Source organism: Canis aureus, chromosome 25, assembly GCF_053574225.1.
Source record: "Canis aureus isolate CA01 chromosome 25, VMU_Caureus_v.1.0, whole genome shotgun sequence".
NCBI classification, from domain to species: domain Eukaryota; kingdom Metazoa; phylum Chordata; class Mammalia; order Carnivora; family Canidae; genus Canis; species Canis aureus.
In genome coordinates this window covers 39,582,162-39,606,662 of record NC_135635.1, presented here as the reverse complement: position 1 = coordinate 39,606,662, position 24,501 = coordinate 39,582,162, and the positions used below count along the sequence as shown (strand labels likewise).

The following is a 24,501-nucleotide window of genomic DNA, read 5'->3' as shown; positions in this document are numbered from 1 at the left end:
AATGAGGGACTCGATTCCAGGACCCCAGGATCACGACCTGAGCCAAAGGCAGTTGCTCAACCACTGAGCCACCCAGGTGCCTCAATAACTAAATTAAAAAAAAAAAAAAAAAAAGTTTCACAGTGAAAAGAATGACCATATCTGGGGATGGGACAGGACTGTTAGTGACAGCACAATCCTCAGATGACAAGGTTGTCTCTCTGAGGTTGGAATTCAGGCACCCTGCCTGCAAGGGAGAAGAGGTTGTGTAGAAATAATTCTTCAGATCACACTCACATGTGGTTTCCCACGTGTGAGGACCCTCTTGAAGAGAAGAGGGGCCTGGAGGAAAGCAGGGGGATGGAAAATATGAAGAGAAAGGAAACCAGAGTGAGTGAGAGAACAGAGCTAACAGGTGAGGTCACAGGAGTGTGACATTTTATGAGCAGTGTGGAAACAACGCCAAAGCCCCCGAATGAAAAGGGGCCTGGAGAAATAAACTGTGGGTTCAAAGAGAGAAAAGTCCAACAAGTTCCAATATCCCCAGATCAGCCTTCCCAGGAGAACAGCAGAAACAGGCAAGCAATTACCCGGGGAATCTCATCCCAAGTGCCAAGGCTGGGAAGAATGAAATCGGTAGTGAGGTGACAAGGGAAGGCCCAGAGGGACAGTGATACCCACCCCATGGGCTGGCAGGAGGATGAAATGAGATTGCATGTGATCTCCTAGCTGAGAGGAGGACACGGGTGTAAGTCCCTTGTATGCAATTCTGAACAATTATGTAGCAAAGTCTTTTGGCCATAAAACCAGACCTCATTCGATGCAAGGGTTAGTTACGGTCCTTATGAAACCCACTTAGCTTCAATGGTTCATTCTTTTTTAAAAATTAAAAAATATATATATTGGGCAGCCCGGGGGGCTCAGCGGTTTAGCGCCACCCTCAGCCCAGGATGTGATCCTGGAGAACCAGGATCAAGTTCCACGTCAGGCTCCTTGCAGGGAACCTGCTTCTTCCCTCGGCCTGCCTCTCTCTCTCTCTTTGTGTCTTTCATGAATAAATAAATAAAATCTTAAAATATATTTTTTTTTTGAGAGAGAGAGAGCATGAGCTGGGGGGAGGAGCAGAGGGAACCTGACCCAGTACTCTAATCCCAGGACACCAGGGTCATGAGCTGAGCTAAAGGCAGATGCTTAACTGACTGAGCCACCCAGGTGCCCCAATATTCTTTTGCTGCAGAAATGTTGTGCTTGATTGTGAGTGCTATGCCAGCCCCGTGAGGGCATTTTGCAGGGCTAGTTTCTTCCCCAAATCTGAAAAATCCTGAATTCTAAAACCTATCTGACCCCAAGAGTTTCAGATAAAAGTTGGTAGACCTGTACTGAGGTCCCCCTCCTTCTCTAAACTCTTATTAGTTTGTAAACTGTGAACAGGGGGCAACGTGGGCATCTCTGTGCACAAGCGTGTGAAGGGGAGAGGTAGTGACCCATGCAACCAACATTCTGTAAAAGAGACGGGCATGAGTGGGTTATGTTCTTAGTGAGCACAAGAGCCAGATGGAGGGCAGCCCGGGTGGCTCAGTGGCTTGGTGCCACCTTCAGCCCGGGGTGTGATCCTGAGGTCCCGGGATCAAGTCCCACGTTGGGCTCCCTGCATGGAGCCTGCTTCTCACTCTGCCTGTGTCTCTGCCTCTCTCTCTCTGTCTCATGAATAAATAAATAAAATCTTTAAAAAAAAAAAAAAAAGAGCCAGATGGAAACCGGGAGAGGCCGGCATGTTGGAGGTGATGGATGCCTTTGAAGAGCAGCAGATCTTCTGACAAAGCTTGCCCTTTAATACTCTTGCTGGCACCCAGCACACGGAAAAGGGGGAGGGGGTGGAAGTCGCTGTTCTGAGAAAAAAAAAAAAAACAGGCACAATAGAGCTTCAGCTGCCATCAAAGGTCGCCTTACCACCTGAAGCCAACTTCTGAAGAGGGCCTGCAGCTGCTGCCCAGGAGGTACAGAGAGTAGGTACCAGCACCCAGCTGGACGTGCCAGCTCCACCAAGGCCAGCAGTCTGCAACTGGGGTGCAAAAAGAGCTCCCCTGAGTGAGAACCATGGCCCGGCCACCTCCCTGCTGGCTGTGGATTCTGGGGACCCTGGCGGGGCTCTCAGCCACCCCAGCCCCCAAGCGCTGTCCAGAGAAACACTACCAGGTCCAGGGAGAACGGTGCTGCCAGATGTGTAAGCCAGGTAAGAGAGGAGGTCTCGCCAGGAGTTTGGGGGCAGGGGGGGAGCAGAGAGTGTGTCTGAGCTCAAGCAAGGAGAGGAATCCTGTCCTGCCCTGAAGACGGCAGAGAAGTGGCCTTCCTTGCCCCTTGACCCTAGACCTCTGCTCACAGGAACTTTCCTCGTGAAAGACTGTGAAAGGCATGGAGAGGCTGCTCAGTGTGATCCCTGCATACCGGGGGCCTCCTTCTCACCAGACCACCACGCCCGGCGCCACTGTGAGAGCTGTCGGCATTGTAACTCTGGTGAGATGGGCAAGCCTCCGGGGGAGCAAGGTGGCAGAGCTGGGTGTGGAGAAGCAAAGAGGAGGGGGTCAGAGCTTGTCACTTCGAGGCTACTGCAAGTGGAGGCAATGCTGGGAAATGGGGTGACCTGGGCATATGCCCTGGGGAGAACTCTAGTGTTACAGCGAAGGGGAAAGCAGAATTTGTGGGGCTGCTGGAATGGGTGTATAACTCAGATCCTGACAAGGAGGGGTAAGTGAAAAAAACAGGAGGGGAAGTGGCCCTAGGTCCCTAGATTTCAGATAAGCGACCCCTTATTGATGAACTGGCTGCATCTGAAGCATGCATTTGTTTGGACCCCGGAGTACATCTTTCTTAGGATATAACAATACCAGCCGGTGGGAAGTATCTTTCTTCTTTTCACACAAAAGCCAGTTTAGGAAAATGAGTATGTGTGTGTGGCCCATGTTTTTGTTTATTTTAGAATTTTATCTCTTATAAAATGAAGAAGTGCAATGTCTGCAGCTGTGTTATGGATTCTTTTATTATTTCTCCAGCTTAGCTAGAATTTCAGAAACCATGTGCCAGCCTACATAGAGTAGCAGACTTTCAAGTGGCCCCTTTGCACAAATGTTCCCCCTCAGGACCCTTATGAGGACTCTGTAACTGAACTACTACACTGCTTACCTATGAATGAATTTTCTAAAAGGTCTCAGTGTTCCCTTTAATGACCCTAGTAATAGAGGCAGAGGCACTAGGTGACAGGGAGCGAGGGGCAGGAGTCCCTCACTGTGGGTCTGGGTTGGGAGCTCAGGGCAGGATTTAGCAAGTGCACTTTGCAGGTCTCTGAGGCCTGAGCTGCTTGTGTGTCCCCTGTCCCCCCCACCCCGCCCTCTGTCACCAGGTCTTCTTATTCGAAACTGCACTCTCACGGCAAATGCGGAGTGTGACTGCCCCAAGGGCTGGAAGTGCAGGGACAAGCAGTGTACGGAATGTGATCCTCCTTCAAACCCCTTACTGATACCTCATCCGTCTCCAGCCCGGGGCCCACACTTGCAACCCACCCACTTACCTTACGCCAAAATTAAGTTCCAGGCAACGCTTTGTCCAGTGACAGGTATAGTAAGGCTCTCGCCACAATCACCACCCTCCCCAAGTAAGTTGCCTGGCCAGCCAGTCAGCCCTCCCATCTCATTGTGCGTCTTAGGCCTCAGGCCTTCCTTAGGCCTAGGAGATTCCCCAGCTCCTGCTCAGTCTGTTTCTTTTTCCAGAGATGCAGGAGACCAGCACAGTCCGGCAGGTGCAGACCCTGGCTGACTTCAGGTGGCTGCCTGCCCCAGCTCTCTCCACCCACTGGCCACGTGAGTTTTCTCTCCCTGTTCTCTACCCCCAGAGAGACTGCATACAGGAGAGGGAAGCCAGCCAGAAAGCTCCTAGGAGGAGAGTTTAGAAGGGGGAGAAGCAGAGTCTACGGGTTAGGAAAGAACTGAGTCCAGTGGTAGCAGTAGGGGAGGGGATGGGCGACAGTTGGGAGGGGAGGTGACAATGGGCCTAGGCTGAGGGGAGTCAAGGCCTAGGCTCTCTCCAAAAACCCTGTGTGGCCTCTGCCTGTCACAGCCCAAAGGTCTCTGTGCAGCTCAGATTGCATCCGCATCTTTGTGATCCTCTCTGGAATGTTTCTTGCTTTCACCATGATCGGAGCTCTGTTCTTCCACCAACAAAGAAAATACAGGCTAAGTAAGAGACAACATACAGGTTTCCAGTCCTGTCCCTGTTCCCTACCCTACCATCCCAGGCCCCCTGCCCATGCCTGGAACCTCAGGGAAGCTTTCCTTACTCCATCTTTCCCAACGCTGGCTCCCACCTTCTCTGTCTTCCCTCTTAGCTGGCAACCCCCTGACAGCTAAGCTGACCCTCCTTGGCTCATCTCCACTCCTGTCACCACCCCCCACCCTCACTGCCAGTGAAGGTTCATCTGATTCTCCTCCCGCAGACAAAGAAGAATACCCAGTGGTGCCTGTGGAGCCTTGTCCTTACAGCTGCCCCAGGGAGGAAGAGGGTGGCGCCATCCCCATTCAGGAAGATTACCGAAAACCAGAACCCGCTTCCTACTGCTGAGCTTGTGCACCACGGAGAGGGGTGGGCAGGTCATCAGTACAATAAAACCTCAGCCTCTATCCCACCCCAGTGGCCATCCAGGGGGAACAAGACTGCCCCACCACCCCCGTCCCCAGTTTCAGTACCATCCTGTTATCAGAACCCTTTCCTATGTGCAGACTTGAGAAAGTGCCTTTTGGAGATTGGCAGTGAAAAGGACACATGGGGATGAGGTGGAAGGTGGGACACAGGGACTCAAGTGTGTCTTGGCCCACCCACTTTCACTCCTGCCCTGCACCAGAGGGCTATGGCCTTAGCTGGAGAACACAGTTTCCCCTACGAAACACCATGTGCTGTATCACTGACCTAGAAACTCCGCAAAATAAAGTGACAGCCAGCCACACACAGAAGCTCTCCCAGCGGTGCTCTCTCTGAAATCCATTCTCCAGGTGCAGGCCACTCCCGGCCTCCTCCTCCAGATCAGAGATCTGAAGGAGGAGCTTTCTCCAGTGCAGACTAGTGGTGAGGGCCCCGCCCAAGTCAGGGAATGGGAACTGCAAGTGGGTGTGGCACCCACAGAAAATGAAGAGTCCCCAGGCTACTGGGGATCCTGCATCTGGCTTCAGTCTCCCCCTTATTTCAGCTCCACTTTCTTGGGTGGGGAGCAAAAGGGTATATGCCGTCAAGTCAGGTCTTAAGCAGAAGGGGGAGGAGGGTGGGAGCCATGGGGCGGTAGGGCGGGGTGAGGCGACAAAAAGGAGAACAATGAAGAGGACTCTGGAACGAGCACCTAATGGCTTCACTGACAGGCAAGGCAGCCAAGATGATAGCCAAAGTGAAAGCGAAAGTGGGCTGAGGACTGAAGAGAAAGCAACAGGCCGGCAGGGGTGGTTTGGAGAGACTCCTCTTCCGCAGCTCAGAGGCACCAGTCAGCAGGAGCTGGTGCAAAAAGGCGGTTGGGGAGAGGGGCAGGAGCAGAGTGGTGGCTGCTGCTCTGCTTGGCTGTCCAGGGCGGCCCCCATGGGCCCAGAGAAGGGGTGGTACCTGCTGCTCTGCTTGGCTCTGTCCAGTGCGGCTGCAGACCCAGGTGAGTGCGGGGTGCTGGCTGGGGAGGGGAAATGTTGGGCCCAGGGCAGATGTGATAGCCACCCACCCCAAGATTCCTGAGATGCCAGAAGGGGAGAAGGTTGTGGGGAAGGGCCGGGGATGGCCTCCAATTGCCTCCTAAGCCCAACTGGAAAAAAGGCTGGCAAAGTAAGGCACCAGTAGGGAGAAGGAAGACTGTGGGAAAGGCCAGATGAAGAAAAAGTGTGTTCTCCTGGGTGGATGTGGTGGTGGGCCTACTGAAGAGGACAATGCCTGGGAGCAGACACCCAAGAAGGAAGGGTTCCTGGCTAGGAAATCCCTGGAGGAGGTGAGCCCTGAACGTGGAAGAGAGGAAGGCCACCTTAATGGCAAAAAGCAGAGGAGACTCAGTGGGCTGGCTGGGAAATGGAGAAGATGGCTGCCAATGCCCCTTGCCACACAAGTGTCCTGTCTCCCCTCCCAGTGGCAATTCTTTATTTGCTTTTGCTGAGAATGCCTTTGCCCAAAGAGAGTTTTTCCTGTGACAGTTGTAGTAAAATAAAAACAAACTCTTCTGAGCAAGGCAAATCCAGGATTTTCAATAATTCATACCAAGTATGTACCTAGAGTAGCAGGTGCTTCCCAGAAGGCTGGTTTGGAGGTGACAAGAGTGGGACACAGAGCCAGCTAAGACCCTAGAAGACTCCATGACTCCACAGTTGGGGTGGGTGACGACGAGCACAGGAGCAACTCTCTGGGCAAGAGGGTGCTCACCCCATCTTTAACCTGCAGCAGAAAGGCAGTGGCAAGCAGTGGATGTGGTCCTAGACTGCTTCCTGGTGGAGGAAGGTAGGAACCCTGGAGGTTTTGCCGGCAGTAGGAATATGGTGAAGGCCTTGCTCGTGCTGAGGCAGGTACCAGTGCTGGATGATGGCTCCCTGGAAGGCTTCACCGATTTCCAAGGGGGCACACTGGCTAAAGACAACCCATCCATTACCTTCGAGGCCTCAGGTAAGAGCCCCCCACCCTGTGTCCCAATCTTTCTGGGCTCCCTCTGCGAGACAGCCCAGTTCCCAAGTACACTCGCTGCACCTGCTTTCCATGGGCCCAAGTGTCCTCAATCCAACCAAATCTGTGTCCTCTCCTCCCCCAGTGAACTTGGTACAGATTCCCCAGGCTGAGGCCTTGCTCCATGCTGACTGCAACGGGAAGGAGGTGACGTGTGAGATCTCCTACTATTTTCTCCAGGCCACTGAGAAGGCAGCTTGGTTCATCACCAACGTGCAGGTATCCAGAGAGGGACCTGATATCTCCATGGTGATGAAGACTCCCAGGGATGCTGAAAATGGGGCTGTCTTGCACCCCACACTGAACCTGCCCTTGAGCCCCCGTGGGACAGTACAGACTGCCGGTGAGAAGATTAAAAGTAGCAGAAAGGAAATTTTGGGTTTTTTCAATAGTCAGCTATGGGGGAATAGGAGGAAAAGGAAGGGAACAAGTACACCTCTGTCCATATCAGTCATTTCAAGGTGTCCCCTAGCCTTGGCCCCTTCTCTGAAAGACCCAAATAATTGGATTTGGATGATTTTCACCTCCCTCATCTGAGGAAATGACATGTGATGCTCTATTCACATATGCTGTCCCTAGCAGTCTTATTAAGCCATGCACAGTTGTATCCCAGTGAAAGCCAGCCTGGTCTGGTGTTTCAGGATGGTTAGAGCAAGGCACAGGGATACAAGTTTGTTCATTATCTCTTGTTAGTAAAATCTGGCCCTTACACTCTTCCACCCAGCACATACCAGAGGGTATAGGAAATTGAGATCATGATGATAGGTTTCTCTAGAATTGATCAAATCCAGTATTTTGCCTCCAAAAAGAGACAACCAAGTCCAGCGATTAGGGGGCTACCCTCCTGTCCATAGAAAGCCCCAGAACACTCGAAGCTTTCTGTGGTACAACCTAAATTTATCCTGCCACATCAGGAAAGAGGGGTTCTCATGTCTGTCCAGTATCAACCATAATGAATACTTGTATACCATTCACCTAGATTAACCAGTTATTAATATTTTGCCACATCCACTCTCTTGATAGATGAAAGGATAGAATAACCCCCACCCCGAACTAACAGAAAGTTGCAGATATCTCAACACTTCACCCCAAAAGTTTCCATGTATGGCATGTATTTGTTTAAAACACAACATTTAAAAAAAGAAAACGTTTATAACCAAAGACAAGGATGTTTCCTTCATAATCACAAAACCATCACCCCAGCAGCAAACCAAAGTGGGGAGCAATCTACAATGGTGCAGACAATAAGGGGCTACAGTGTGTAAAGAATTCAAGAACATATTTTCACCATTACACTATCACCATATTGGCCATTTTGAATATTACCAGTGATAAAATATTCCTCCCTGCCAAGGAGGGTATGCCACCAAGCATCAGACTGAAGAAATTTTCAAATTGATACAGTAGTACTGTCAAAATTGAGACTTCTCCAGTTGCCCTAATAATGTTCTTTGTAGCTTTCTGGGTTGCTTTGGTTTTTTTTTTTTTTTTTTAAGGCCAGGATTCAAACAAGGATCATGCATTATATTTAGCTGTCCTGTGCCTTTAGCTTCCTTAAGTCCAGAACATTCTTTTCCTGGCAAGGACACTTTGAGGGTGCATGCCCACTGTCTCATAAAATATCCCACTATTTGGATGTGTCTGATTGTCTTCCTCATTAGATTCAAATCAGCACATTTGGCACAAATACTGCTACTGTGTGTTTTTTAAAACTCTTACTCCTGGGGCACCTGGGTAGCTCAATGGTTGAGCATCTGCCTTTGGCTCAGGTCGTGACCCCAGGGTCCTGGGATCGAGCCCCACATAAGGCCACAAGGAGCCTGCTTCTCTGTCTCTGTGTGTCTTTCATGAATTAATAAATAAAATATATTTTTTAAAAAACCCTCTTACTCCTAGTCTTCACAGCAGCCTTGCCTTAAGCAGATGACCTTGGCAACCCTTAGTGACTTGCCCAAGGTCACAGAGCTAATAAGTGGAAGAAACAGGGTTCCAAAGTTTTTTCTGCTATTCCAGTGGTCTGACCTGAGAGTCAACAGTAACTCATAATTTTGCATATGTACTTTTTTGGTGAGAAGTCCATAGCTTTTGTCAGATTGTCCAGGGGTAAGTGACTCCAGAATTCTCAGGATTATCATGTGTGCCAGGCTGCCTTCCCAGAGCACTATTTCTTTGTGTTCCATTTAGTGGGAATTGAACTCAACTGGCCTCATTGTCCAGAGGAGGAGGCAGGGGCAGGTGTATGCCTACAACATGTCCATAGCTAGGGATCAGGGGGACTCAAGGAGGAAGTAGCCCACAATCACCCTTCTTTTTCTCACTACAGTGGAGCTCCAAGTGACAACACAGACCCCATCCCTGAGTTTGCTGCTGGGGTCCTCAGCCTCCCTGCACTGTGGCTTCTCCATGGCACCGGGCTTGGTCCTGACCAGTGTGGAATGGCGGCGGCAACATAAGGGCAGCGGCCAGATGGTGTACAGGTGGACCAAAGGGCAGCAGCACGCCAAGCGGGAGGGCGCCACCCTGGAGCCTGAGCAGCTACTCCTGGCCGGGGACGCCTCCCTCACCCTCCCTAGCCTCACTCTGAAGGACGAGGGGACCTACATTTGTCAGATCACCACCTCTCTGTACCAAGCTCAACAAAACATCCACTTCCACATCCAAGGTGAGGCCATACTCAGTTCTCCAGGGAGAGGGTAAGGGATATGCCTATGAGAGTGGTTTTCAGGACAGAGTCCAACACAAGGGCAATTTCTTGAGAGGCAGAATGCATTGCCACGACCTAACTGCCACCTCCATTCTAGAAGCACAGACTGTTCCCTGTCAGACTCCAGGATAATTCCACCAAGCAGTCTACCAATCCAGGATTCTGCTGCCCTGTCCTGGCTGGCTGGCTCCCAAGTACCCCAGTCCTCTGGACCACATCCTGGGGAGGAGCAGCAGCAAACCGAGGGGCCATGGGGGCCGTCAGATTGGCAGGAGTATTCCATTACTGATGTCCTTGAAAATCACCAGCTAATAGTGATTTTTTTTTAGAGATTTTATTTATTTATTCATGAGAGACACAGAGAGAGAAGCAGAGACATAGGCAGAGGCAGAAGCAAGCTCCTTGCAGGGAGCCCGATGTAGGACTCGATCCCCAGACACCAGGATCATGCCCCATGCCAAAGGCAGATGCTCAACCATTGAGCTACCCAGGCATCCCAAGCTAATAGTGATGTTAAGAAGCTAACTTTTACTTGGTTTTACTAAGTTTTACTATTGTTTTTCAATTACCTGTGGAAGACGTGCCCCCTTCTGGCCTGCAACCAGGGTGGACCCCTTCCACCCCCTCCTTGGCTCTCCACTAAAGGGTTAATTCCAGCTTCCACACTAGCAAGAAAAGAAAGCAGGCTTTGGGCAACTCTGCTATCAGGTTAGATCCCTCTGGAAACTCACTCCTCATTCTTTCTTCCAGCTTCCCCCAAAGTACGACTGAGCTTGGCGAACAAAGCTGTGCCAGCCACCCTCGTCTGCAACATCGCTGGCTATTATCCTCTGGACATGACTGTGAAGTGGACCCGAGAGGAGCTAGGTGGAGCCCCAGTTCCGGTCTCTGGTGCCTCCTTCTCTGGCCTCCGGCAAAGCTCAGACGGCACCTACAGCATCTCCTCCTTCCTGACCGCAGAACCAGGCCCTGAGGGCACCACTTACACCTGTCAGATCACCCACATCTCCCTGGAACAGCCCCTCAGTGTCAGCACCTGGATTGCCCCACCAGGTACTAGGAGTGCCGTCCTTTCTCAACTTCTATACTTGGGGCTCCTGGCTCTCCTGCCCCCAGCTCGTCTCTGGCCTTGTTCTGCTTCCCACAGCACTCTGTTCCGTTTCTACTTCTTATTTCCTGAGATGACAGCCCCCATAGCTGCCACTACATCCTGAGACTCCATTACACCCCAGGTTCCAGGGTGCCAGGCAATATACTGAGAGCTGGAGACCAAGGGTGAATTGTTCCTGCCCTCAAGGAGCTTAGTCAGCTTGGAGGGATGGACTAGGCAGTCAGGGAGGATGGCCTGGAGGAGACACGCCAGCTGAGCAAGCTGAATGTGAAGGCCAAATTATAGTCTCAGGAACATTTGGGGAACTGCACAGCTAGAGCCAAGGGTGTGTGGGAAAAGAAGCAGCTCTGAAACTTGAATAATTACATTTATTGGGCATTTACATGAATCAAGTGCTTTACTGAGCACTTAGCTGTATGACTGCATGTATTATTATCACGACCCCCATTTTATTGATGAGCAAACTGGCACTTACAGATGTTAGGGAATTTGCCCAAGGTCACCTGCCTAGCAAATGGTAAGAGAGAAAATATGAAATATGGGCAGCTTGACTCCCCTACAGCCTTACATCCTTTACTGCTTTTAGTGGGCAGATCACAATGGGCCTGCAAGCTGGAATTTCATCCTGAAGTCACAGAATATCATTGAAAGGTTTTAAACAAGACCCGCAAACATCCAGGAGCATTGGGCATTATTTGGCGGCTTGCCAGCCTGCAAGCTTCCCAAAATCTGGGGTTTTGTCTCAGCTTACATCATTCCCCAGCTAGCTGCAAAATTCCAGTTTACCTGTCAACAACTAATCTAACCTAAGTCTCTCTTGCAAAGCAATTAAAAATGTTCCAAGCAAAAAAAAAAAAAAAAAAAAAAAATGTTCCAAGCAGGGGAAGAGGCAGGAAATTCTGTGTGGAGGAACACACAAACATCTGACAACTTTTAACAAGTACGAATACTAGTGTGTGTAGTTCCTGGGTGAAAGCAGAACATTTGTTGCTATGAGCTCCTTAACCAGGGATAGGGACACTTGCACATTCCCTCTCTTCCTCTCTCAGCTTTGTCCCTCTTGCTGGGGCAGGTGTGGGCTCGGGCTTGGGCTCAGACATAATTCCCACCTACTGATCTCTGCCCACACTGATCTCAACCTAAAGAGCAGGAAACAACCTTTGGAGTCCTATTTGCCAGCGGCCTCTTCCTTCTTGCACTGTTGTTCCTGGGACTTCAAAGATGACAAGGTAAACACCTGCTTGCCCTCAGCCCTGCCCCTACCCCTCCTCAGTTGTGAATCAGCCAGCTCTAGCCACCTCCCCACCTAGATGAGGATGAAGCCCAAGTGTCCTGAGTTCCAGCAGTCCCCACAGCCCTACTTTGGGAATTACCCCAACTGAAACCAACCTCCTTCTCTCTTGTCTTCTCCTAGCTACCTCACCAAGATCTGCCAATACTCTTAAGTGGTAACCACTCTCCTGCCTCAGGATAAAAGAAGAGTAGTCACGTTCTCCCAGAAGGACTCTAGCCAAGTCTCAGAGCTCAAAAAGACTCCAAGAAAGGCATGAAGAAGGCACAGATCATGGGTACTCTGTCTCTGTGTAGGTCTCTGCCTTTTTTCATTGTGTCCCTGGGCTGAACACAATGTGAAGGGGTGAGAGGGTGGTAGGAAAGCAGAATGTCTGGGTGGAGGTTAAAAATGAGCCTGTGGTAGGAAAAGAAAATGAGACGAGATTAAGGAGTAAGCGGGTAAGTCATGAGCTCATGGTTCATGAGATAGAGCCCCGCAGTGGGTTCCACGCTTAGCAGTGAGTCTGCTTGAAGATTCTCTCTCCCTCTGCCCCTTCCCCAACTCATGCTCCTGCTCTCTTTCTAAATTTTTTTTTTAAAGGAACAAGTAAGGGACAGTGGGGCAAAGGTAGGGATTGGGCCATAACACATAAGCATTTGAACCCTAGTCAAGTAAAAGTCCCTTGTGTCCTCAGAAACAAAGCTTTTCTACTTTCCTGTCTTTTCCCCACACTGGACCCAACTAAGCCCTGTACCCAGGCCTACTCCCACCAACTTGCAGTGTTCAAGGCATGAAATGAAGGTGCTCAGAGGAAGCCCTGGGGCACCATGCTGTGCTCTGTGTAACCTTGAGCTGCAATTAAGGTCATGCCCTTTTGGACAGCTACTGAGTATTTCAGGATACCTACAGGGTCCTCACTCCCTCAACTGCAGGTAAGGCTGCTGGGGAGCTGGGTGTGTTGGTGGAGGCCTCATCTGGGTACCCCCTAGGTCAGGCTGGGCAGCCTGAGGACCCGTGAAGGAGGTACATGGGTGGTGTCTGAGAAATCCTGTAGCGGTTTGTGATGTGATGTTTCAGACATGCACTCAGCTTCCTGTCATCACTTCCTCTCGCTAGCACCTGGGAGAGCTGGGCTGTGCCAGGTACGAAGACAGGGCAGAGACCACTTCCTCTGCCAACACAGATCTTTCATCTTGAGTACCATGCGGCACATGTGAGCCTTCCGGCCTTGAGCAACATCACACTGTAGAAGGAAAACCACCCCTCCCCCACCCGCCTCAGTTACTCCAACCCAAACAACAACCAAGTCAGTTTAGTGGTAGGAATTTATATTTTTTGCCTTTGTGCAGAATACATGAAATTGGTAAATATGCCACATGCCTTTGATGGAAGTACAACTGTTCTTATTCTATACAAGTATGAGGTCGGGGGTAGGAAAAAACACGGAGGTGATGACAGACACACAGTGGAAACCCCACATTGCCTCATGGCAAACCAAGGAAGAAGGGGATGTAGGAAGCTCAGCTTCATTTGACTGCAAAGTCCCGGAGTTTGGGTACACGTCTGCTCATGCACATGGGTGGCAGGAGGGAAGAGGGACACAGCAAAGACACAGAAGAGGGCACGGGGTGGGGTAAGAAAGAAAGTAGAAGGGTGAGCATCCCCAAGAGAACAAAGCCAACTACATCTGGGGAGCCACAGAGGGACAGAGACCCAGGAAAAAATTCCCATGTTGGGGCTGGGTGGGCCAAGAGGGTGAATTTGCTCCAGGCTTGGGACACATCGAGGACAGTGGTGGTTCTTCTCCAGCGGTGACCCCCCTGCATTAGGCAAGGAGGAGCCCAGAGGAGAGTGGAGACCTTCGAGGGGGGCCGTTGGGAGGGTATACTGATTGCTTTCTTCCAGCTCTTCGGCCCTGCCCTGGGGCAGGACGAAGGGAATGTGGGAAGCAGGGGCGAAGGGAGAGGAAGCATGGTTCTGCGCAATGAAATGCTGCTGCATGGAAAGTGAACATCCAGACCCAGCCTGGCCTGGCCTCAGCCTCTTTTTGCTTGTGGGCTAGAAGACAAGAGGACTAAGGGGTGATGGATGTTCCCCCTTCCTGCTCCCAGCCACCTTCCTCCCCTCAAATTTGGGTCTCTCCCACTCCACAACCTATCCTGAAGCCCAGCTGTGTCTCCCATCCTCAGGTCCCACTGTCTGCCCCCACAAACCATGCAGAGAGGAAAGGCAAGGAGGCAAAGTGGAAATCAGAATGTGGTGGTTTAGAAGGGGAACACAATGCAGGAAGAATAGACAGGTGGCTCTAGATGCCCCATGACAGCACAGCAGTGCACAAACACACCTGTCCACAGACCATCCCGCCTCCCTGCCAAGACCAGGGTGGCAGGGATCCTAGACTTCTCTGAATACTCAGATTCGGCCAGCCTCAGGAAGGACCTCCTGCCTCAACCCTGTCTTTGGTGAGTACATGGGAACAGTATAGAGGAGAGGAATCCCTGAGAGCCCAAGGATCCTCAATTCTAACACCTCACACTTTATCAACGGGAAGGGAGGAGCAGGACCGTCCCCAATGAGCTGGCAAGAAGTGGCTTCCTCCAACCTTGTTTTTTCAAATTAGGCCCTTGACTCGTTGTCTGTCTATAGTTAACGTTCGTTCTCTATCTATGCCAACAACTAAAACTAACTGAGAGCCCCCAGTTATGGCCATTTGAAATTATCTAATGCTCTCCTGAACAATACAGAATGCCACAGAAAATGTAGACGAGAGATAGCCCCTTGTAGTTATGAGATTATGGGGCTGCTTCCAGGATGGGAATGAAGCCAGTACTTTTGCAATTAACGTGTTCTATAGGTCTCCAGAAAACAAAGCAAAAGGCTGTAAGATCCCCAACAGACATAGAAATTCTTGGACTAACAGATTAGAAATAACTGCAAAAACAGGTTTAACTTTCTTAAAGGGCAATGCCCAGAACCAAGTTGGACTTTGAGCCCACTCCAGGATCCTCTTCCAGCCTGGCCTAGGAGAAGAGCCCCAAGTGACCAGGGCAGCCCTGGGCTGCTGTTCCAGCTGTCCCTAGCCACCTCCTGCCAGTGCCCTGGCCTTTCCTGGTGACACCATGGGCATCAACACCCTTGTTCTCCCCCGATCTTGGCACCTTCTTGGGCATGTCACCCCCGCTATACCCCCTCCTCTTCTCTTGGCCTCCAGCTCTTTTTGGCCCTGGGGAACTTAAAAGCATATAAGAAGGGGGTAGGGAGGTACCAGCTAATGCTCTTTGGGAAGTTACTTCAAGACTGTGCCATGAGCAGCAACTCTAGCATTGAGGGACACAGTGCAAATGAAAGCAACAGAAAAGGAAGACTGGGCAATGGAGAAGCCAGGACAGGGTGGAGGAAGGTATATGGGGACGTTTGTTGAGAGAGCAAACAGAAGGAGATGGACGTAAGTCTGGATGGCGATGGAGAACAGGGAAGGGGGTGGCACATTCTCAAGTAAAAAAGTAGACTGGACACAGGAATCAGGAAGTCCCAGATGGAGAAGAGAAAGAGACAGGAGAGAACAAGACGGCAAATTACATCAAGTTACTAGACATCTGGGCCTTTCCGTTGCAGGTGTCCCATCCCCGTGGTCTCCCTCTGACCCAAGCCAGTGACAAACAGCACAGCCCCGCTTCCTCAGAACAGGAGGGGCCATCTTCCCATGGCATCTTGCAGGGGAGCAGGCTAGTCCATCAAAGAAGTCCCTGTCTTTGCCCGTCCTCCCTCCCGAACCAGGTGATGGTTCCACAGCAGCGATCTCCATACCTCAGTCAGAGCAGCCCCACTCCCCAGGCAGGCAGGCAGGCAGGCAGGGCTGGGAGAAGACTCCAGGACCTTCCCACCTGTTCACCCCACCAGCAACCTCAGCGATACTTACTTACAATGACTACCACGATGATGGCACAGATAGCTCCCAGCATGATCATCATCTGAGGAAACATTGACCAAAAAATGGGCCCTTGGATTCGGGGAAGAGGAGAGAGATGTTCCCACTAGGGGTGTGGTAAAAGAACCTCCTCTGTCCTTGGGACAGTGGAAGAAGCCACAAATCACCCAGGATACATGCAGGTCTCTTGGGGAGGGCTCAACCCTCCTGTTCCCCATGGAACAGCCACCCTTGCACCAGAGCTGAGGCTTCCCAAAAACATGACAGCATCTGCAGCTTGCTCCATTTTGCTTCTCTCCTATTGCCTGAAGGCTCTGAAAGGAATGTCAGCAGAGATGCAGACTTGGGATCTTTAGTCAGTTGCTTCATTTTTCTTCGTGAAGCATTCAGCTCATTCCTAAAAGCTGCAGGTATTTAAATAGATACCTCCCTACCCTAGCCATTGTGTCCATGTTGGCTGTGTGTGGGGAAGGGCTATGCGAGATCTTCCCATGGTCTTTGGGAAAAAGCAGCCTAAATGACCACTGTTCAGGGTATGGCTGGCACCCAGTTAGTGGTTCTGAATACTCTAGCCTACCCTGGTGGGCAATTCCGGGTAATGCATGTCAAGAAGACTCAGATTTCCTCTCCAGGGTTCTGCAGGGCCTGAGATCCTGTGCCACCTTGGGTTAGGAAGGTAGAACTTGAGGATTTTCTTGCCTTCTTTAGGCCCAAGAAAGGAAGCCAGAGAGGACAAGAGAACTCACCTTGCAGTTTTTCCACCAATACTTCCTCTTTAGCTTGGCAGCACTACTCTCAAATTGTGATGCTCCCACCTGCAAGGCATCCGCTCGGTCATCTAGCTGTGACAGTATCTCATCCCTCTTCAGGACCTTGTCCACATTGACACGCATGATGTCCACCACCTGGGGGTGAGGGATGCAGAAACAAAGCTAGTAAGCTTCCTGGCTCGAGACAGGGGTAAATACAACGGAATCTCAAGTCTGGCCCTGTGTAACTCAGGGACACCTTGCTTCTCAGAGATTTCCCCCTGTATTTATTAAATAAATAAATAAATAAGTTTCTAAACTTCTACTATCTGGAAACTCAGAGAAAAAGTTCTCCACTTACTTCCTCCACTTGTGCCTGGGTTTGCTGTAGTCGTCTGTTACTGGTTGTATTAGGAGGAGGGCCAGGGGGACCACCTCCAGGGGCAGTCCCTTCTGCCCCTTCAGTGGGTGGCTGAGCTGGGGCAGACCTGTGGAGAGAAGTGGACCAAGTACACAAAGTAACTAAGACAAGAAAGGAACCACATGCATTCTCGCCCCGTATCACAAATGTACTGGTAATTAGGCTATATGCAACTAGAAGGGATTCTAACTTCTTGGTGACACCAAGTAGGGAGATGCAGCATAGACGAAGAAGCAAAAGGTGAAAGATCTTGTAATAACATTTAGATGGGGTTCAGGAACATCCTGGGTGGCTTCATGAGATCCTGTTTGGAGCTATCCTTTGACCAAATTCAAACATCCTCTGGCACAATGGCTACAGGGACAAATATGCCAGCCTTGAACTAAATGGCACTTTCCTGACTCTGAAAAAGAAGCCTTTCACATGAAGTCAAACTGGAAAACTCCTATCCAGATTAGGAGAAATCCATACAAAAGACTAAAGCCTACAGACAGAACATCTCTTTTATGCAAGCCTAAAGACAAGCAAGTTGACAGACTCTGTTTAAAGGAAACCGGTTATTAGTTGTTTCCCACAGTGATTAGTATATTGGGGCTACTGTAAGAACAACTTGGAGAATCACCAAAGGCAAGGCTTCTAAAGGTAGAGTAGAGACAGAACTATTTGCTTGCTTTGTTTTTGGCAGAGAAGAGTGTTTCACTTAGACAGAATTGGGGCCTAAAGTAATTGTGTTAGTTATGAAACTGTTCCAAGAGCATAGACAGGATGCAAGAATATAGATAATGGTCCTCAATGTACAGCATCATAGACATCCTGTCCTTTCCTTTTCTAGATTTGGTATCAAGTCTCAGGAGGCTCCCCTAGTTCTTTATATCCCAGAGAGAAATCTTGGTTTACACTACTACACACAGAGATTGTTCTTTTTTCTTTTTTTTTAAGATTTTATTTATTTATTCAAGATACAGAGACACAGAGAGAGAGGCAGAGACATGGGCAGAGGGAAAAGCAGGCTCCCTGTGCGGTGCCTGATGTGGGACTCAATTCCAGGACCCCGGGATCACAACCTGAGCCGAAGGCAGCCGCTCAACCACTGAACCACCCAGGCACCTCTGTTCTTTCTTTCCCTTACACTTAGATGGCATTAATCTAGTATGGGGTCTTCAAGATAAACTCCTTTCCGTGTCCCAACACACGGAGGCTAAATTCATCTCTTAAAGAATTCCCAGAAGTCTAACCTAAGGCATGAGATTTTTCTCTACCAAGAAAGAACCTACCGACAGAGGAAGATCTCTCAAACTTAATGGAGAATAGAAGTTACAGTAAGAACTCTTCAAATAGAAGCAAAATCTTACAAAACATACCTCATAGGAGAAGTCCAAGAGTAAATGCATTAGGAATTAATCACAAGTCACCAAAAAGGAAATGCCTTGACTACTCACAATAGAAGTAATACCCAGAAAATTCTCCCTCCCTAAGTGAATTTCTTTTGGTCTAAAATGATAGGGAATGGGCAGCCCAGGTGGCTCAGTGGTTTAGTACCACCTTCGGCCCAGGGCCTGATCCTGGAGACCTGGGATTGAGTCTCACGTCAGGCTCCCTGCATGGAGCCTGCTTCTCCCTCTGCCTGTGTCTCTGCCTCTGTGTGTGTGTGTGTGTGTGTGTGTGTGTGTGTCTTGTGAATAAATAAATAAAAATCTTTAAATAAAATAATACTAATAATAAAAATGATGGGGAATAACTCCTCAAAGAGGCTTTCCTAGCAGATTATAACCAACCCACCCTCATTCAAAAAATCACTTTCTTATTTCCTTCTAAAGCACTGGAGGAAGCAAAGGAAAGAAAGATACAGAGCCATGGAAGCCACAAGACTCTTGTGTTACCACTGAACTAAGCAATGTAGTTCTCTGAAGGTGGAAACGTCAGTGAGTAGGTAGCAGCCAGTATTTGGTCTTGGAAGCAGTCCAAGATGGTGGCCCCAATGACAAGATTAAGGTCAGAGATCTCGTGATGCCCTGCTAGTCACCATGCTTTCTCCATTTCCTTCAGTTCATCCCACATGCCAGCTCCCTGCTGTTGGGAACCTGTCTGTCCCCCTCTTCCCCAAAATGTGTGTGGCAGGGGAATGGAATCTTAGGGCTTGGCCAAAATGCATAGACTATCACATACAGTTAAAACTGTAGAAACCAAATAGAGAAAAAGTGAAATGGTTATAAAGCATTCGAAGGGACCATTTCACTTATTATTTGTTGGGAGTTGGGAACACTCAGCAATAAAATATCCAGGGGTAATCATAACCCATGTGTCACATAAGTAAATCTTCCCCCTTTTTTGTCACTATGAGAAGCAACACAAATATTTCTAGAACCAAGACAGGACTCCAGGCAGTAAGAAGAAAGAAAACTCTCTATTAAATATTTGGTGGTCCTGACAGGGAAATCCTTCCTTTGTCCGGCCACCGTTCTCCCCTCAGGATCTCCGGATGCGGGTTGTGTTGAAAACTAAAACTGAATTGTTGGGGGAAGGCAGAGTTCCTCAGTTCGATTTCTCTTCCAGGTACTTGGCTAAGACCCGATGACAGGGAAAACACCTCCTATACAGGTGGCCTGGAGATGAATGGCTGCTTGGGATCACATGCCACTGCCCTGGAGTCTCTCAGAGCTGCTCACCTGGCGCCAAAGGGCTGTCAGCTAAGTTTCTGGATCTTTGCTCACCGCCGAGAGGGGTGGGGGAGTAGGGAACGCGGCACCGTTGGGGCGAGGGGCACACACAAATCCGGAGAGGGCAGCGCAGCTCAAGTTACTAAGTGGTATGCGCACCCACTACAGCTCCCAGAGGCCCTACAGATTCGATCAGACAACAAGAAAGGGTCTCGAACCCCCCCTCCCCCCATACCTCGCCCTGCCCCGGGCTTCGGTGCTACCCAGACCCGAACGGGACGCCCCGCGGGCGAGAGGAGAGCGTGGCACGAAGGTGGGACCCCCGCGCCCCCGCCCCGCCCCGCCCCGCCCGTGGGGTGCCGGCCGTGGCTGCGGCAGGAATGGGGCGCTGCCCCCGCTGCCCAGGGGCGGCGCGGTCTGGGGGCGGCGCGCGGCGGTGGCTCCCGCATGGCCGCAGCTGCTGCAATGCGCCATTTTCCGTCCCGCAGCGGCCGGCGCCAGGGGCGGGAGCTGGCGAGGAGGCGCCGAGCCCCCCGCACCCGAGTCCACTCACATTTCTGTGACAGAGGACGGGTCCATCTTGTGTCCTGAGGCTGCGGCCAGATGCCTGGCCGGGAAAACGCTGCGGCTGAAGCCCGCGGAGCCGCCGAGTCCCGCGCCCAGCGGACCACCCGGAGCTCTAGCCGCGGTGCAAGGGGGCGCAGCGGCCGCGCGGGTCCCGCTCTTTATCAGCGTCGGCCACGCCCCCCGGTAACGTGGACGATCCCGCCGCCCAATCGACGCACAGGACAGGTGCGCGTCCAGAAGCCCAGTCCGACCGAGGCCGCGCCCGCCCGGCCCCTGCAAGTTGGCCAATCCCCGCTCTCCTCCCACAGCCGACCCCCGAAAGCAGCGGTTTACGGGGGGATCGTTCCGTGACCACAACTATAGTTGGCTTGGCTTCCAGTCTAACTAGGCGGCGGGGCTGGCTGGAAACAGGCGCCAGCCTCCTGGAGGGGCGGTGCCAACAGTTTGATTTAGGGCTCTGGGTACCTGCCAGCCAATCACTGAGCAGGTCCTGAAGCCCAGGCCCGCCCACCGCCCCCGGCGCCCGCAGCTCCGGCCAATCACAGCCGGGGCCGGCCCCTGCTCATCTTCGCGCAGACCCCGAAGCGCTAGGTGGAGAGCGGGTCCCGCGGTCTGCCCGCAGCCCCGCGCGCAGACCCGGCTGGCGGCCCGTCCTGCCTTCCCGCTTCTCACAAACAGCTCGGGGGTGCAGAATCCATCCTGGCAGAGCCGCTGGCTCTCGCGACCCAGTACCGGGCGCTGGGTTCGGTCCCTCCAGAGCAATCCACGAAGGCTTCATTCATCCTTTTCCTTCGACACAGCCGGCTCCTCACGCAGTGTATTCTAAATCGAACTCCCCCTGCAAGCCCGCGCCTCCTCTTCCCCCCACGAGGTCACCGCAACGACTCAGCTACCCAAACCAAAGACCTGGAAATCATTCCAGATTTCCTTACCCGTTCATCTCTACGCCTCCTCTGATAATTCACCAAGTCGAGCCGATTTTTCCTTCTTAGTTTTTCAAGGATTTGCTCTCCTGGTATCACTGTCCTACTCTCACTTTAGACTATATCATCCCTTGCCTGGACACCATCAGTTGTAAAACTTAACCATTACGTTAGCTCCTGCTAAGGAAAAAAAGGTGGCAAATAAACTGACACCATGCTTTCTTGTCTCTTTGGATTTTTATTTTACATTTATTGAAAGTGTAGATTTATATAGATACAGATTTTTATAATTCTTCACTCTTGTGCGTACATAAAAAGGAAATTTTTTAAAGGGTAACATGGTAATGGTATTTTCAAAACTTCATATTCAGAGCCTGAGTCTTAGGATTTTTTTTTTTTTTTTTTACTCAGTCTTAGATGTCCATGATTTTTCACAATGAAGTCCTCTGTGCATGCCATCAAAGGCGTTGGTGATGCAGCATTTCTTAAAAGAGTGTTCCTCTTCTGTCTCTGGAATCTTCTTCTTCTAAGCCTTAGACAACCATTTGGCAAGTTTTGATTCTTCTGAGTGGGTATGACAAATATAGTTTGACTACTGTCTAATAGTTATAGTGAAACATCCCAATTTAAATGTTAAAATGATTTTTTAAATGCCTCCTAGAATCAATGAAATATATCTTTTTGCTTCTAGTTTTACCATCCCTCACATCCATCCTCTAAGAAACTACCAGAAAGATCTATCCAAATGTCACAACCCTGTTTAAACCCTTAAACACTACCAAATCTCGCCAGAAAAAAAAAAAAAAAACCTTAAAATCAGTGACTTTTGTAAAAATTAAGATGTTTTTAAACTTGAAATAAAAGTAATTATAGATTCACATGAGGTGGGCCAAAAAAGGTACAGAGAGGTTTCCCTGTCTCTCTTCCACTAGTTTCCTACCATGGAAACAGTACAATATTAAAATCAGGAAATTAACGTTGGTACAATCCACAGAGTTTATTCATGTTTCACCAGTTTTACGTGCATTCATGTGTGTGTGTGGTTTTATGCAATATGTGTGTAGAATCCTGTAACCACGACCACAATCACCCTATAGAACTAGGACATTACTACAAGGTTCCCTTGTGCTATCCTTTTATAGCCAAAACCACCCCAATCCCTAACCCTTGTCAGCCACTAATTTGTTCTCCATCTTTATAACTTTATTTCAATAATGTTATATAAATGGAATCATACAGGGATGCCTGGGTGGCTCAGTGGTTGAGCATCAGCCTTCAGCTCAGAGTATGACCCCCAGAGCCCTGGGATTGAGTCCCACATTGGGCTCCCCACAAGGGGCCTTCTTCTCTCTCTGCCTATGTCTCTGCCTCTCTCTGTGTGTCTTTCATGAATAAATAAATAAAATCTTAAAATAAACAAATAGATAAATGGAATCATACAGTGCGAAACTTTTTAAGATTGGCTTTTTTCCCCCTATTTTGGCTTATGGATGTCCAATTGCTCCAGGACCATTTGTTGAAAAAGCAGCCTTTCCTCCATAACGTCCTTGAAATCCAACCAACTTGCGTGTATCAATAGTTTTCATTGCTGAGTAGTATTCTGTGGAATGGATATGCCATAATTTGTTTATCCATCTATCTGATTAAAGGATATTTGGGCTGATTTCAGGTTGGGGATGTTATGAGCAGTCGGGTACAGGTTTACATGGACATGAATTTTTATTTCCCTGGGGTAAAAGCCCAAGAGTGCAATTACTGGGTAGGAAGGTAATTGCCTGTTTAGTTTTAGAAGAAACTGCCAAATTGCTTTCAAGTCACTTTACCGCTTAAATTCCCACCAGCAATGTATGCAGAATCCAGTTTCTCCACATCTTCACCAGCATTTGGTGTTGTCACCGATTTTTTTTTTATTCTAGCCATTTGATAGGTCTGTAGCAATATATCATTGTAGTTTTAATTCTCAGTTTTCTGATGGCTGATGATGTTGCACATGTTTTAATGTGTGTGTGGTTTTTTGTTGTTGTTGTTTTTGTTGTTGTTGTTGTTGTTTTTACCATCTATATATCCTCTTTGGTGAAGGGTCTGCCCATGTCTTTTGCCCATTTTCTAATTGGGTTGGTTTTTTTGTTTTGTTTTGTTTTGTTTTTGTTTGTTTGTTTGTTTTACTATTGAGTTTTGGGGATTATTTAAATATTCTAGGTAAAGTACTCTGTCTGATAAATGGTTTCTCCTGGTCTGTCATTTCTTTTTAAAGGAATCTTTCAAAGAGCAAAGGTTTTCAGTTCTGTTAAAATCCAATTTATCGACTTGTCCTTCTATGGATTATACTTTCAGCATGAAGTCTAAGAACCCTTGCCTAGCCCTAGACTCTGATGATTTATTTTATTTTACTTTCTAAAAGTTGTATATTTTTATGTTTCACATGTAAGTCTCTGATCTATTTTGAGTTCATTGTTGTATAAGGTGTAAAGTTTAGGTCAGAGTTCATTTTATTGCCAATTGCTCCAGGACCATTTGTTGAGAAAGCAAACCTTCCTCTGTTGAATTGCTTTTGCACCTTTGTCAAAAACCAGTTTGGTAACACAACCTAACCACACACCTAAAGGAATAGGAAAAAGAACAGCAAATAAAGCCTAAAGCCAGCAGAAGGAGGGCAGCCTGGGTGGCTCAGCGGTTTAGCACTGCCTTCAGCCCAGGGCCTGATCCTGGAGACCCTGGGCTCGAGTCTCACGTCAGGTTCCCTGCATGGAGCCTGCTTCTCCCTCTGCCCATGTCTCTGCCTCTTTCTCTGTGTCTCTCATGAATAAATAAATAAAATCTTTAAAATAAAAAATTTTAAATAAAAAATAAAAATAAATAAATAAAGCCAGCAGAAGGGAAATAATAAAGATTAGAGCAGAAATAAGTGATATAGGAATAAAAAAAAAACAGTAAAACAGATCAATGAAACTAGGAGCTGGTTCTTTAAAAGATTTAACAAAATTGATAAACCCCTAGCCAGACTTATCAAAAGAAAAGAGAAAGTACTCAAAATAAATAAAATCATGAATGAAAGAGGAGAGATCACAACAAACACTGAAAAAATACAAACAATTATAAGAGAATATTATGAGCAATTATATGCCAACAAGTTGGGCAACCTGGAAGAAATGGATAAATCCCTAGAAACATGTAAACTACCAAAACTGAAGCAGAAAGAAAAATTCAATAGACCAATAACCAGCAAAGAAATTTTAACATTGATCAAAAATCTCCCAAGAGGGACGCCCAGGTGGCTCAGCGGTTAAGCGCCTGCCTTTGGCTCAGGGCGCGATCCTGGAGTCCCCGGATCAAGTCCCACATCGGGCTCCCTGCATGGAGCCTGCTTCTCCCTCTGCCTGTGTCTCTGCCTCTCTCTCTCTCTCTCTCTCTCTCTCCCTCTCTCTCTCTCTCTCATGAATAAATAAATAAAATCTTTAAAGAAAGT

The 24,501-nt window shown here is 49.2% G+C and overlaps 3 protein-coding genes across 6 annotated transcripts; 2 read left to right on the top strand and 1 right to left on the bottom strand.

The window, feature by feature from the left end:
• The first annotated feature begins 1,739 nt into the window (after positions 1-1,739).
• CD27 (CD27 molecule) lies at positions 1,740-4,979 on the top strand. 2 transcript variants are annotated; one of them, XM_077871328.1, is made up of 6 exons: positions 1,740-2,212; positions 2,362-2,493; positions 3,377-3,628; positions 3,744-3,833; positions 4,090-4,209; positions 4,466-4,979. In XM_077871328.1, exons 1-6 carry the CDS (start codon positions 2,077-2,079, stop codon positions 4,588-4,590), a joined length of 855 nt encoding a protein of 284 aa, XP_077727454.1. In that variant the 5' UTR covers positions 1,740-2,076; the 3' UTR covers positions 4,591-4,979. The 2 variants fall into 2 exon arrangements, with proteins under 2 accessions (XP_077727454.1, XP_077727455.1); XM_077871329.1 differs by having other exon boundaries at positions 1,760-2,212; positions 3,377-3,589.
• A 32-nt stretch (positions 4,980-5,011) lies between these two features.
• TAPBPL (TAP binding protein like) lies at positions 5,012-12,491 on the top strand. Of its 2 annotated transcripts, none has more exons than XM_077871326.1 (7): positions 5,012-5,656; positions 6,430-6,645; positions 6,788-7,045; positions 9,026-9,364; positions 10,157-10,459; positions 11,663-11,746; positions 11,932-12,491. In XM_077871326.1, exons 1-6 carry the CDS (start codon positions 5,152-5,154, stop codon positions 11,740-11,742), a joined length of 1,701 nt encoding a protein of 566 aa, XP_077727452.1. In that variant the 5' UTR covers positions 5,012-5,151; the 3' UTR covers positions 11,743-11,746; positions 11,932-12,491. The 2 variants fall into 2 exon arrangements, with proteins under 2 accessions (XP_077727452.1, XP_077727451.1); XM_077871325.1 differs by having other exon boundaries at positions 6,427-6,645.
• Positions 12,492-13,101: 610 nt separating this feature from the next.
• VAMP1 (vesicle associated membrane protein 1) lies at positions 13,102-20,459 on the bottom strand. Of its 2 annotated transcripts, none has more exons than XM_077871331.1 (5): positions 20,099-20,459; positions 16,829-16,955; positions 16,465-16,623; positions 15,710-15,761; positions 13,102-13,848 (listed from the first exon to the last, which is right to left on the bottom strand). In XM_077871331.1, the coding sequence occupies exons 1-5, from the start codon at positions 20,122-20,124 to the stop codon at positions 13,616-13,618; spliced, it is 597 nt and encodes a 198-aa protein (XP_077727457.1). In that variant the 5' UTR covers positions 20,125-20,459; the 3' UTR covers positions 13,102-13,615. The 2 variants fall into 2 exon arrangements, with proteins under 2 accessions (XP_077727457.1, XP_077727456.1); XM_077871330.1 differs by having other exon boundaries at positions 13,705-15,298; positions 20,099-20,281.
• Positions 20,460-24,501: the final 4,042 nt, after the last annotated feature.

What these genes read in the sequence shown, in the direction of transcription:
- VAMP1 (XM_077871331.1), bottom strand. Translation starts at nt 20,124, where the DNA reads ATGGACCCGTCCTCTGTCACAGAAAT. An exon ending in CCGTCCTCTGTCACAGAAAT is followed by an intron (nt 16,956 to 20,098) that starts GTGAGTGGACTC and finishes TTCTCTCCACAG; the next exon opens with GTCTGCCCCAGCTCAGCCAC. An exon ending in CCCAGGCACAAGTGGAGGAA is followed by an intron (nt 16,624 to 16,828) that starts GTAAGTGGAGAA and finishes CCTCACCCCCAG; the next exon opens with GTGGTGGACATCATGCGTGT.
- TAPBPL (XM_077871325.1), top strand. Translation starts at nt 5,152, where the DNA reads ATGAAGAGTCCCCAGGCTACTGGGGATCCTGCATCTGGCTTCAGTCTC. An exon ending in CAGTGCGGCTGCAGACCCAG is followed by an intron (nt 5,657 to 6,426) that starts GTGAGTGCGGGG and finishes TTTAACCTGCAG; the next exon opens with CAGAAAGGCAGTGGCAAGCA. An exon ending in TGGGACAGTACAGACTGCCG is followed by an intron (nt 7,046 to 9,025) that starts GTGAGAAGATTA and finishes TTCTCACTACAG; the next exon opens with TGGAGCTCCAAGTGACAACA.
- CD27 (XM_077871328.1), top strand. Translation starts at nt 2,077, where the DNA reads ATGGCCCGGCCACCTCCCTGCTGGCTGTGGATTCTGGGGACCCTGGCG. An exon ending in CTGCCAGATGTGTAAGCCAG is followed by an intron (nt 2,213 to 2,361) that starts GTAAGAGAGGAG and finishes CTCTGCTCACAG; the next exon opens with GAACTTTCCTCGTGAAAGAC. An exon ending in ACAATCACCACCCTCCCCAA is followed by an intron (nt 3,629 to 3,743) that starts GTAAGTTGCCTG and finishes TTCTTTTTCCAG; the next exon opens with AGATGCAGGAGACCAGCACA.